This window comes from Leuresthes tenuis, unplaced genomic scaffold (assembly GCF_036924035.1).
Source record: "Leuresthes tenuis unplaced genomic scaffold, fLeuTen1.0.hap1 SCAF_16, whole genome shotgun sequence".
NCBI lineage: Eukaryota > Metazoa > Chordata > Actinopteri > Atheriniformes > Atherinopsidae > Leuresthes > Leuresthes tenuis.
The window spans coordinates 28430168-28443194 of NW_027325370.1; the positions used below are offsets into that span (position 1 = coordinate 28430168).

Consider the following 13027-nt stretch of genomic DNA (forward strand, 5'->3'; position numbering starts at 1 on the left):
CTCCAAAGTGCGTTTAAATTGGGTTTAGACTGAAAAAAAAACTTTTACCCCACCTACAGAAGAATTGAATTTGATTTGATTAAGATCCATCTTTCATTCTCGATAAAATGAAGAGAAATGTCTTAAAGTGCCTTCCTATTTTCATGAGCATTAACAAAATAATAGAATACTTCAACCACCACTTTAAACATATAAATCAAACTGTAGGGCAAGGCTTTCATGTAATAACGTCAGCTTGTCCAAAGATGTTCTTTTTCATTTCTGTATAAAGCCAAGATGTGTCTGAACATTAACATTTGCATTGCAGAATAAATTAGTATGTTTCATTGTGTGCTGTGAAGGTTGGGGTTTCACCAGCTTTCAGCACGCAGCTATCAGGCTGAAATACCTTTAAATACCTTTAAAAGACCTTTAAAAGAGCTCATCATCTGAGTGGACCTTTGATTTAACTTGGTAGATGATCAAGTAAACTCACAGGTTGCAGGTCGTTCATGCTGACAGGAAGCTCCCTCAGATTTAAAAGCAGGTCAAGTTGGGCACTCAGGTGGGGAATGTTGCACATCTGCAGCAGAGAAAAGATGTAAAGCTTATGAGCTGTGTACATACAGTAGAGAGCACAAAGGTTACTCCATCACACATTATTCAGATTTATCTAAAAGTTGGTGCTGTGTAGGGATACTATATTAAAAATTGGATATCTTCTTCAACCAAAGTTCCATGGTCAGATAACCACAGGCGTAAGTGCTGCAGGTCTGACAACAGGCTGATTTAACAGAAAGACTGAAGGCTTGACACTTTTGAAACGACTGGCTGAGCTGCCAAGTTGACCTTTGTGTTTGTGCTAACCTCTAATAAATCAGTCTGCATTGTCAGATCGTCTTGGTCATGCTCAGGTACCATGTCCTGAAAGCCAAAGGCCAGCTGGTCTGACAGATACTTAAGGAAATATATTAGAACTGGTGCTTGAAATATGAACCATGAAATAATTTTCCTTTCTCTTTTTTATGTTTCATAATGTGTCATCCTCCACATGCTGAGGCAACGTGTTCCTCGTTGTCACATTCTCTGACACATTTTACACTTTGTTACAATTCTGTGCCAAGGTAACAATATATGCAATAAAAATGTGTTCACACATCTGTTACTCTTTCAGGCAATCATACAGTCAGGTGTTGACTTTTTCTCAGATAAGCGATTAGAATTGTTTAGCACACAGACATTACTGGCTGTTATACATTCAGCTTTCATTGCATTAAATGTGTAATGAAGTGTATTTACTATTTGAAATACATCACAGACAGCTGCTACACATTGATGAATGACTACATAGAAAACGTGATTCAGATTTTTTCTTTTGTTAAATAGCAGCATTTCAACACCACTCTGATATTTTTGTAAACAATCATCCTGAGAGGAAAGTGGTTATTCAGAACTGTTAGACAGATGATGATACTATTTCTAACTATGAACAGTTTGACTAAAACTGCAGCTTATTGAGCAGCTCTGTGAGGATGCATTTAGGAAATGTCTATTAGATATCTGTACTTCTTGTACTATACTGTGAAGGGACAAACAAACAAAAGACGGTAACTCATTTGTGTTTAATGCAGTACTAAAACTAAAATACTGTTTACTGAATTCTCATAATGTCATAATGACTACAGGGTAAAAATAGAATTTCAGCAGACTTAACCAATATGTCTTTTCATGTGCCACAGTTATGCTTAATAAAATATTATAAACAGGGAACCATTTCTGTAAACACTCAGTGGGAACTAAATCACTTCAAATATATTATTGGACAACATTTACCCCATCCCCAAAGAATTCAAGGACATGGTTCTCAGCTGGATAAAGATGAAGTTGTCCCTCTGTGTCAGGGATGAGTCTCTGCCTCAAGTGGAAGAATTAAGTATCTCTTTCACAAGTGATAGCAAGCAGGGGCAAGACATAGACAAACGGACTGGGGCTTCATCAGCAGTTATCATGTAATTTCAGGTATATCCAACCGGTAGAAGACTCCAGGGCCAACCCAGAACATACTGGAGGAATTACATAACCCTTCTTGAGACCGCTTGGGATCCCCAGGAAAAACTTGAGTATTGCTGAGGAGAGAGATGTCTGGGATTCTTGCCTCTACAACCAAACCTCATGGATGAAGGATGGAAAGATGATAAAATATGTTTAGGTCCCTTTTAAACCCAGTTCTGTAACCCTCATCTTCCCTTTTTTTTCATAATTCCTATATATACAGTATTGCTCCAAAACAAAAAAGACTTTCTCTGATGATATGGGCTAAACTATTTCTTTGTGTTTACTTCAAACTTTGTGGTAACTGTGGGATTTGGCTGAGAGATGAAAGGAGGAGGCTGGACTCAAGGCGTCATCTGGTGCTTGACTTTTATTCAGGTTCACCAGTAAAGTGCCATGGGAAGTTGTGCAAAGGTGCACTGTGGAGGAAAAATATCAAATAGGAAAAAATAAGGCAACTAAATACAAAAATCTTCCAAAATTAACCAACTTAAACTTATTAGTCATGTAATTTAACACCAGGCCCTTAGCTGTAGGGTATGTATAAAATATTTGCATGATTATAAATGAATCAGTAGAATTGACATGACAATGAAATATTCAGACTCTCTATTTTTCAAAGTCTACTGAGTGAGCATTCTTGTAACATTACCAGAAACACCCCTATGTAGTTTCATACTATTTGTATATCCCATGCTTCTTGCTCTATAAAAGCATTGGGACACTTCTCATTCTGGTTTAAATGCCTGTCAAGAAAACCTTGTGCAGGTGAGACAAGGAAACAGCATATGCAATAATCCAAACTTCCAAAGAAAGGCTCAAAAGTATCTAACATGTCTTGTTAAGGATAATGCTCTGCTCAACACAGTATTTAAAGTGGAGCACATACAAGAAACACAAAACAGCATAAACTCCACAATTCAAAGCCTACCAGATGGAATAATAAAATAGAACAGTAACCCTTATCTGTGTGTGCAACCTGTGTGCAACAGACTTATCAAAAGGCATGGTCTACATCATGACAGTAACACTAGATTTGCTTTGAACAACAAGGTAAGGCTCTGCACAATAAAGCTAACTTGTGTCAACAAAACAGCAGATGTTATAAAAAACTTATCAGAGTGTCCCGTGGCTTGATATTCCTACTGCCTTAAATAACATTTAGAAAAATGGTTTCAGTTTACACATTTTACACGTTTCACATCATGTCAAGTAAATGTTATCCTAAAGAAAGCATCAGCCCGGTAACACACTGCCATCTCAGGAATGTACCCAGCATACATTTTCAGAGCATCTGGGGTTGAAGGAGTACTGTTTCACTGTTAGTACTGATAAACAGGATCTGCGAGGAGGAGACATCAGAAGGAGACCTTACCTGCAACCTCATCACAAAGTCAGTGTCTGAGGTAGATGAAGTTAGAATTGAGTTCTTTGGCCACAATTACTAAAGGTATGCTTGGAGAAAAAAGCAAAGCAGTTTTTGGTGAAAAGATGACCTTGTCAACTGTTAAACATGTTGCTGGAAATATTCCATTCCAATACACCATAAGCACTGCACAGATGGACCAAAGTATGGATTCCACTTAATGTTAGGAATTTTAAATGCAAATGTCCAACTGTCCCAATCAACCATAAACTATTCAAGAAGTGTGAGCTGAAACTTTTACAATGGCCTTGAACATTGTTTGAAATCTGCATGTGAAAAAACCTTAACAGAAGAATAGGAAGGCGTAGAAAAGGTGTTTAGGGTGCTCAGAATTTTGCACAAGCCAAAATTAATGTTGTTGTTAAAACTTTGCAATGGAAAGCACTAAGAACAATTCATTTTACTATTGATTGCTGTTGGAGTTGTCTTCTCAGTTCAAAAATCAAGAGGGGCACCATCGGGAGTCTGCAGGGTTATTTGACCTGGGACTGAATGCCAATTTTACCTTTTCAAACTGAAGACAGAAGCCAGCTGTGTCTCATTTGGGCAAACGTGCATCTGCAGGTGTTCTGAGTTAGGTTTTACAAATGCACATCTACATGTTACAGTATTTAGAATAGAAAAATAGAACAGAAAAAGACTATTCATCCCCTGTGGGGAAAATTCAAATTGTCATGCAGCTCAATTTGAATATTTACAATGATTGTATATTAGAACAAAAATAACAACAATAATAAAGAAATAAAATAAAGAAATAAATGTGAGAAAAACATGTCAGCAGTCACTGTTAAAAAGCCTTATGGCTGTGGGGACAAAGGACCTCCTGAACCTCTCAGTCCTGCTGCGCAGTGAGATGAGCCTCTCACTGAAACTGCTTCTCTGTCCTGCCAGGATGCTGTAGAAGGGGTGTTTATTGTTCACCATCAAAGAATATAACTTCCTCCTCATCCACTGCTCCACCACAGTTCTGAGAGGGTCCAGCTCCCTGCCTATCATGGAACTGGCTACTTTCACCCGTTTGTCCAGGCGCCTACAGTTTTTGTCTGTAGTGCCACTTCCCCAGCAGACAACGGCAGAGAACAGTGCACTCTCAATGACAGTGTGATAAAACATGCACAGCATATCACTGTAGACATTGAACGAACTGATTTGGACTCCAGTTTATTGTCCAGTACCATTTTGATACCACTCCCAGTATTAGAAATATGTGGATCTATCTTTACTGTGTGCTGCTGTATGAGGACTGCACGTTTGTGTGATGAAAAAATACCTGTCTAATATCTACAGAACAAGAGGTATTATTGCCCTGGAATATCTAGTGGCAGAATTTGCTGTAACCAAGGCATGAAGGCAGTGATTCTAAACCGTAACGTCAGAGCTCTGAGATGTAATAACCTTTATTGTGAGTAAATATCTAATGTTACACGACAGCAGCAAATGCTATTGTTAACACTATTTAAACTCTGTTTGCACAAAAATAGTTCCACATTAACAGACTGTGCAGGTACCAAGACGGACTACGCACCAACACTCCCACACATATTATAACATCAATATGAAAAGATACAGAACAGTGAATATTGAAAATTATGCATCACATGGAGAAAACACTTAACTCTGAGTGATTCAGATGATAAAAATTGTGAAATTGTGATGACTCATATGGAATGTGTCACCGCTTTCATTTTCTTTAAAAATTGAAGGGGTTTTAGATTAGAATGTGTGAAACAACTAAAAATGCAGAACTCTCTGAGGAGTGAGCAATCACTTCCAACATTAGGGATTTCAACTGATGCTATTTCAGTTTATTTTAAGGAAACCTTTCGAATACCTGTTTCAGGTAGGACCCAATACTGTTTAAATAGAAAGCAGGTTGACTGCAGTCTACAACTGAAGCACATGAAAGGCACTAACACTGTGTCTTCTGCATATGAAAGCCCTTATATCTTGTCTTAGATATTACTGGGATGCACTTAGGCTTTATCTGCCTTTTTATTTGTTACCCCTCCTGCAACCTTGAGCAATCTACATGCAAGCCAGATGACTGGCTGGCTTGCTGGAAAGTAAAAGCCAAATGACACTTCTCATAACACCCACAGCGTGTGAATGAGGAGGCAGGTTAATGAAGATTCAAGCATCTCTCCCACAGAAAGTGCTACAAGTGCAGAAACTGCATAAGATCCTGCTTCAATCATGGTCTCAGAAGTCAATACAAAGATATTTGCTACCTTAATTATCATCATCACAAAAATCTAATTTGGGCAGTGAGGTGGTTAGCAAAGGAAGAAAGTTCTGAGTTCAGAGCTGCTGACCTTCCGGCGTGAACAACTGTCTTTTAGTTAGCCCTGCCATAGAAATGATATGGTGTAATTTTATGAAACAGAAAACTGTACCTCCATCATGTACTGGTCCACAATATGCAGTTCAGAAACAGGTCCCTTGTGAGATTTGTACATTTCCACATCATCCATGGTGGGGACGTACCTTGAAGGTAAACACAAAGTGCTCTGTTTAGATGCATATGTCATACTTGTTTTAAACTTGAAAATATATGATTTGCATCAGCTTCTTACTATAAGTGATTTGATCTAAAATAAAGTTGCAAAAAAGCAATGTGTCATACTTTTAAGCATCAGTCATTGAGTAGTTTGGTCACTGTCACTCAAATTGATCAAACTCCCACTAACACAGTATAACACTAACGTCTACCTTATTTTGTCAAAGGACCCTGACTCAGAATAAGATGGGACAGTCAGAAAAATCAGATTAAAAACAGAAAAAATTAGAAATTTCTACATTTACAATAGGACTCTTATTTCATTGCAGGAAGTATGAACCCCAGATATTTCATGTTTTGTTTCCTCTATTCCATTTTGTTTGTTGATAAACTGAACATCTGTTTTTAAATTTCAGGCCCACAAAACACTTAAAAAACAGTTGGTTTTGGAACAATTCTTTTTGTTAAAAAATATGATGTCATTTCATTAAGATGATGTTAACAATTGACTGTATTCTCAATTTGACACAAAAAGCTCTATTTACCAAAGTCTCAGTCTTTAAGGAGCAAAGATGGGCAGAAGATCTCCAGTTTGTCACAAATAAGTGAAAGAAATCATTGAAACAATGTTTCTCAAAGAAAAATTTGGAAGGGATTTGATTATTTCTACTATAATATTGCCATAGTATTTAAGGGATCTTGACATATATCACTGCTTACAGCACAAGGGAGCAAGCCTAAGATGGACACCTGTGATTTCCAATCTCTCCACCACTTCGCCAAAAAATATTCGTTTATCAAATGCTGATATAGCCACATGGCCAAGGGATTACTGAGAGAAACCTTTGTTACACACTTAGTTACATTCATGACTGTCATTTAAAACTTAACAGTACAAAAAAAAATCCTTATGTTAACAGAATTTTTGTCAACTACCTCAGACTCAGTGAACTGGGATAAACCATCAAGCAATGGAAATGTGTGCTGTGATCAGATGAATCCATGTTTTAGAGGCCAGATACACAAAGGATGCATACACACAAAAACCTGTGTACGCCTACTCCTGTTCACAAACTGGTAATTAGAAAAGTAAGAATTTGCAGTAAGACTGTGCAAACCTCACATATTATTCACACCATACATACACATATTTTGATAACCCTGATATAAGGTGGAAAAGGAAAAAGAAGGCACATAAAATATGTGAACGGGTGGAAGATTTCAAAAGGAATAACCTGTGACTGGCAATTCTGTAGTGCTCCACAACCTAATATGTGTTTGCAGGAAGAAAGAAACAGAATAACACCAATAATATTTCATCACCTCAACATCAGAATGTTTTTTAGTGTTGTGCGCAGGAATGGGAATTGATAAGAGTTTACTGATACCAATGCCATTATCAATGGTTCTTATTGATCTGGTTCTTTATCTATTCCTTCACCAATTCCTGACCCTATTTTCTATGAGGACACCAACACACATTTTCAGCTTAAACACACCCTAATCCTTATCATGAAATCACAAAAAGAAAAAAAGTATTTAGTGTCTTTGTCAACTGCATACAGATAATGTCAATGAAATACTAAAGTATATTGAATAGAATATAAACAATTCCAAACTTAACCATTTTAAATTATTTTAACCCTTCATCTCAGAAAACACATTTTTTGAATATCTTATTTTCACACCAGACTATCAAAGACAATGTAACCTGACCTACCTGAAATGTAGGTCTGCCAGTGTCGAGAAAGGGTGCAAAAAACTAAATTTGTGACAGGATCAGGTCTCTTTATCTGGCTGTGTAGCAAATGTGAAGGGCATGTTTGCTGTTTACAGGTTCTCAGTTAACATCTAAAAGGAGGAAATTAGGTAATATCATTTCTATTAAGGCTTTCTTAGTCAAAGAAAACTATGGTGCAAATTTGATCATATTTACTGTTGGCTACAGATAATATGTCATATTGTTAAACAGTAGCATATATGCTGCAGGTTCAAGTATCATGGCTCTTGCATTCGGCATTCACATGCTTGCTTCTCTCCTACTAACTGTTCTCACGTATGAAGTGCATCAATACAACCAAATTCCCAAGAAAGCTTCTTTCATTCACCTATTTTCAACTTTCATTGGTCACATGGCAAAACAAAACATGAAATTGCCACTGAAAAGGTGTTCTATAAAGAAAGAGTATCAACTCTTGGTTACTCTGAGATGGTTTCAAAACTGCTGTTTAATTTTCATAAAATGCACATATTATAACTGTTGCGTCATGCAAAGATTTAGAAAGTTAGACGCGACATAATTTCTCCAGTGTTTTCTCACAGGGTTCACAGCCTCCAATAATGCACTAAAGCACTATGCTGTTGAAGAAGCTCACAGGCACAGCTACCTTATGCAGAGAATCAAGGCAGAGTCGGAAAGAGGTGTCTCTGCTGTTGTTTACCTCCTCTTTTTACGCATGATAAGTTTAAAATGTGTTATTCACTATTTGAGAAAAGGGAATTTTTGGCATTAACAGTGCATAACAGTGTACATTCTGAGTCTCAGATTTAATGCAGACCTCAAAGCCCTGGGTGCATGACATTGTTTATTTTCAATCAATGCATATTTTCCAGCACCCCTCGAAAGAGCAGTTGATAAGCTCAGAGGTGCAAGTTTCCGATGCTTTGGAAAACTTGGAACTGGTACTTAAGAGGGACTGATTCTAGATCCCTGGCTGTGAGAAGTAATGGAAACATTACATAGTGGAAAAGGCTTTATGTTTCCAATGCTTTTTCAGAATGTGTTAACAAAATGAAGTTGACAAGACAATACATGGCATATCCTTGGCTTTTTCTTTGACATTCTCCATACTGTTGTAACCATGTCTATTCTGGGTTGGAAAACTTTGATGTCATACTTGGGGACTTACATGGTTATGGCCCCTCCAAGACTATTTTATTTGATCTTTATTATATTAGAATGTGTAAAAAAGGAGCACCACATAAAATGTAGCTCACCAAAAATAAATTCAGAAGAGAGAAATTGATTAAAATTAAATAAATGAATATTTTCTCTTCATAATTTTGGCTTTCCCATTTGACTTCTCGCCCCTTTGTCTCATCACATGTCCCCTCACTTACTCTCTTGTACTGAAGCCATTAGATTGATTTCTAGTGGCCTAGAGAAATTATCAAAAGCCAAGTGGCACTGATGGTTCTTGTCAGCTCTTATGAAGCAGCGAGACACTGATGAGAGACGATGTACTTGCTGCCACTGATTTTGAACCCCACTCCTCTTAAATGGGACTCCCACTCCCTATCATTTCTGAGTGTTTTGACCTCAAAGCAAAATAATTAATTTCTTGACGAGTGGGGCCGAGTACTATTTGAGTAGCAGCAGTCATTAATATTACAGCACCTGTTGGGAGGGATTATTTCAAGATTGTATTCCTCAGGCCTATGTCAGAGCACATTAAAATATATATTAAGATTTCATAGAATAAATAAAATCCTGCGCACAGTACATTAGATCACTCTTGCCTTCCAGGAGGTCAACATCCAAAGCCACCGCATAAATGGCAGGTAAGAATCAGGAAGTATTTTACCCACTTTCAGTGTCTTATTCCTGAGGGCATGTCAATAGTTTCCATCTCCACAAATAACCAGAGATGAAACATTTATTAGTAAGCTGTTTTGATAAAAGCTTCTCTTTAGTAGTAGAACACAGTAAAAACTGCTTGTGCAAACCATGTATCCTCCTCACCAACTGGCCGTGGATTCTGCTGTTTCACATTGTTCTGGCTGTACTATGCACTCACACCCTTGTTGATTGTTTGCTGAGACTCTAGTTATTTTTCTGCCAATGAACACACACACCAATAACTCTCTGACTAGGGCACAAAAAGTCATTCAACTCTCAACTTCAATTGTGACTTTATGAGGAATGAATACAAATCAGCATTTTTTGGCGCAAATTCATACCTTCTCAGAGAGCTGATGTGCTCATCAGACAGCCCTCCATCTTCCTCATTAATGATGAACAGTTTGTCCTTCAGCTCCCCTGGTTGCACCGGAAAACTTTTGAGGAAAATGTCTAGAGGAACAATACATTTAAAAAGTCAACACGTTCAATGGTATATGAAAGCTTTTCTCTTGACAGATAGTCCTCTTATCCTGCGATGAAATGACTCAAAAAGCATTCCGAAGACAAAGGGTCCCGTGCTTAATTACTTTCTCCCAAAAGCCTAAGGGGAACTCACAATTTGCATTCTATCAAGTCAAAGCTTTTTTTTGTTCTATAGAAAATGTCTCTGCATAATTCAGGAGCTGTGGGAAGCATTCATTAGAAGCCTTATGCCTTAGACATGTATGTACATTACTTAATGTCTGTTGCAAAACAGTTTCTTGAGCTCGTAAAAAATATTCCTTTGGCAATTAGCTTCATGTTGTCAGTAACTGGCAACTGAAAAGATTGTAAGTCATAGGAAGAATTTGTTGGTTTGGGAAAGATTCATATTTTCTTTTCTCCAGAGTTTGAGAAGACTGAAGCTACTCTCATGTTTGACTGTTCCATAATATCTATGTTTAGCTTAGTACCATAATGACAGGTTCAAAACCTATTCCCACCTCAAAAGCTAATTTCTTAACATACATCAAGTTACCTTACCTTTACCATTACCTTTTATGACTATTGTTAGTAGTTTTTTGTTGTTAATTTAAGCAATATTAAAACAATGAAAAGAGTTGAATGCGTTTCAACTTCAAATTGCATTTGGCATTTAATCCATGTGAAGATTTGATGCAATCCATTGGCTTCCTACTACAGGGCCAAAAGAAAGGCATACAATGATGCAGACTTGCTTCTATGGTCCATTTAGAATAATCAATCAACTTAACACACATGTTTTTTTTTGGACTGTGAGAGGAAGTCAGAATACCCAAAGAGAACGAAAGCATGAATGGGGATAACATACAATCTCAACATAAAAGACCTCAGCCAGGAACTGAGAACCTTCTTGCTTGGAGGTAAGAATGCAAACGACCACACAAATGTACAGCTAGGGTAAACATCATCTGGTTCATCCACATAGTCAAGCTAATTTAAAATCCACTCAAAGCTAATGACCAAAATAATTACATTAAATCATTTTAGGGTACAACACACTTCTAAATCCTTGACTTAGACTTGAGACTGTAATTCCCTTACCAGGACCAATAGAGGCTTTCATGTCACATTTTCAAGTCAGAAATCTTATCTGCCCCTCCCTCCAAAAAGAGGCTCACATACACACATGTACTGGAAGTGCAAATGGAGCCTTTTGTTGACTGGCACTCAGACAAACTGGGCATTGCCCTGGCAAATTAAAGCATGGAGATGGAGACAGTATCCCACTGGGTGCAGGAAGCCACAGGTGTACTTTTAATTAGGACCACGACATTTCCAGTCATTAAATAGGCAGCATGCAGTGGGGCTCTCAAAGAAAATAACCACATTAGTTGAACACATGTTCTAAACAGAAATGCACTTTGATCATACAAATCCACAATGAATCTCATTTAACTACAGAAATTCCTTATTCAGTACTTTGAATATTTCCAGATACAGCTACTTTATATTTCTCCTCTATTACCTTCAAAGCAGAATATTGTGCTTTTTAATCCTCCTGACATCTGCAGTTACTTTTCAGAGAATTTAGGATTTTATATTGAATTAAAACCCCATTGTAATTGGATAAATGAAACAATGGCTTATATTTGGCCTGTACAAAGGCAGAAATCACAGGGAAGCCGGGCCTGAAACCTCTCTTTCTGAGATGGGAATGAGAGTGCTACCCTTCACCATTTCATAGATTAACTACCGTACATAATTATACAATTTGTACAATTTAGTTAATAGAATAAATATTGAACAAATTGACTCTAACTACAGACCTCAAACTAAGCCTTGTAAAAGTTGGAAAAGTTGGAATAACCCTCTCCTCATTCTGAAAATTGTTCAGTCAGTCTGACAGGCTCTCATGCTGCATCTGACATACCACCAGAGTGGGATGGTGGAAATCAATGTCATTTAATCTTTTAATTACAAAATGGGGAAAATATCAAGGAAGCCCCCGGGTTTCAGTTGTTGTTTTGATAGTGACAAAAATACTAAACACCAGTTCAATAATTCACTTTACTGAAGAAAGAAATTAGCTTAAATGCTCAAAAATTACTTTCATTAGATCAAGAATAACAAGTGATATATTTTATGGTTTTGTTGTAAGATGACTATTTGGAATATGAATAGGTGCTGGAGTCAGAATGACTTCAAGCTTAACCAAGTTTATTTGGAAAGCTAACTTGTTGTTCTGTTTTCTTTGATTTGTTGTAGGTGGAGCTCAGATAATCAAAGTTCCCCAGGATCAACATATACAGAAGCTCTCAAAGCATCACTCACTTGAGTCTACATGATGAGATTAACGATATGGCGGTGAATGAATCGAATCACTGGCACAAAGCATGCAATACCCCAGTACGATAGGTTGCGCTGTACCCATTTCAACTATTACTAATAGAGCCACTTCCAGTTGGCCTCTTCACCACCAACAACAACAACAACAAACTCAGGTATTCGAGAAAGATGGCGAATGAAGAGCAAGATGAAACTACGTCTCTCTACATTTTGTTTGTGGTTAGCATGGTTACGGCACAAATGCGATGCACAACGGTGCATTCTCCATCGCGTTGTTTATTTATTTCAGACGACAACAACAGTAATATCGTCTCCTTCGACTTCCGGGTGACAATTGCGGGAAAAAATCTCAAGCATGTGCAGAACGCTCGATCGGAACCACTGCTGTCTACATGCACATTCAGTGTACATTTGGATCAAGTTATCTCGGGGTCTTAATTCGATAGCGAGTAACTCGATCCGTTTTTTTCTCAGATTAAGGTGTCTACATGAACTGAATAACTCCTGTAACCGCACTGACAGTCAGTGCGGTTACAGGAGTGCCATCGGATCAGATTAATGGCTAAATTAGCTCAGTTTGGCTAAACTGGCTAAGTTATACAGAGGCACCAGTGCACTAGTAAGTAGCTACTATAAAAATGGT

General features: G+C 37.6%; 1 protein-coding gene across 1 annotated transcript in view; it reads right to left on the reverse strand.

Annotated features, from left to right (window-relative positions):
- The window catches only part of LOC140271563 (uncharacterized), a 44835-nt gene that overhangs the window by 16171 nt on the left and 15637 nt on the right, over positions 1 to 13027 (reverse strand). The window contains exons 9-11 of the mRNA XM_072366831.1: positions 9915 to 10026; positions 5851 to 5941; positions 476 to 562 (exon numbers count right to left, since the gene is read on the reverse strand). Coding sequence (XP_072222932.1) covers positions 476 to 562; positions 5851 to 5941; positions 9915 to 10026 — 290 coding nt within the window. The remainder of the gene's footprint in view (positions 1 to 475; positions 563 to 5850; positions 5942 to 9914; positions 10027 to 13027) is intronic.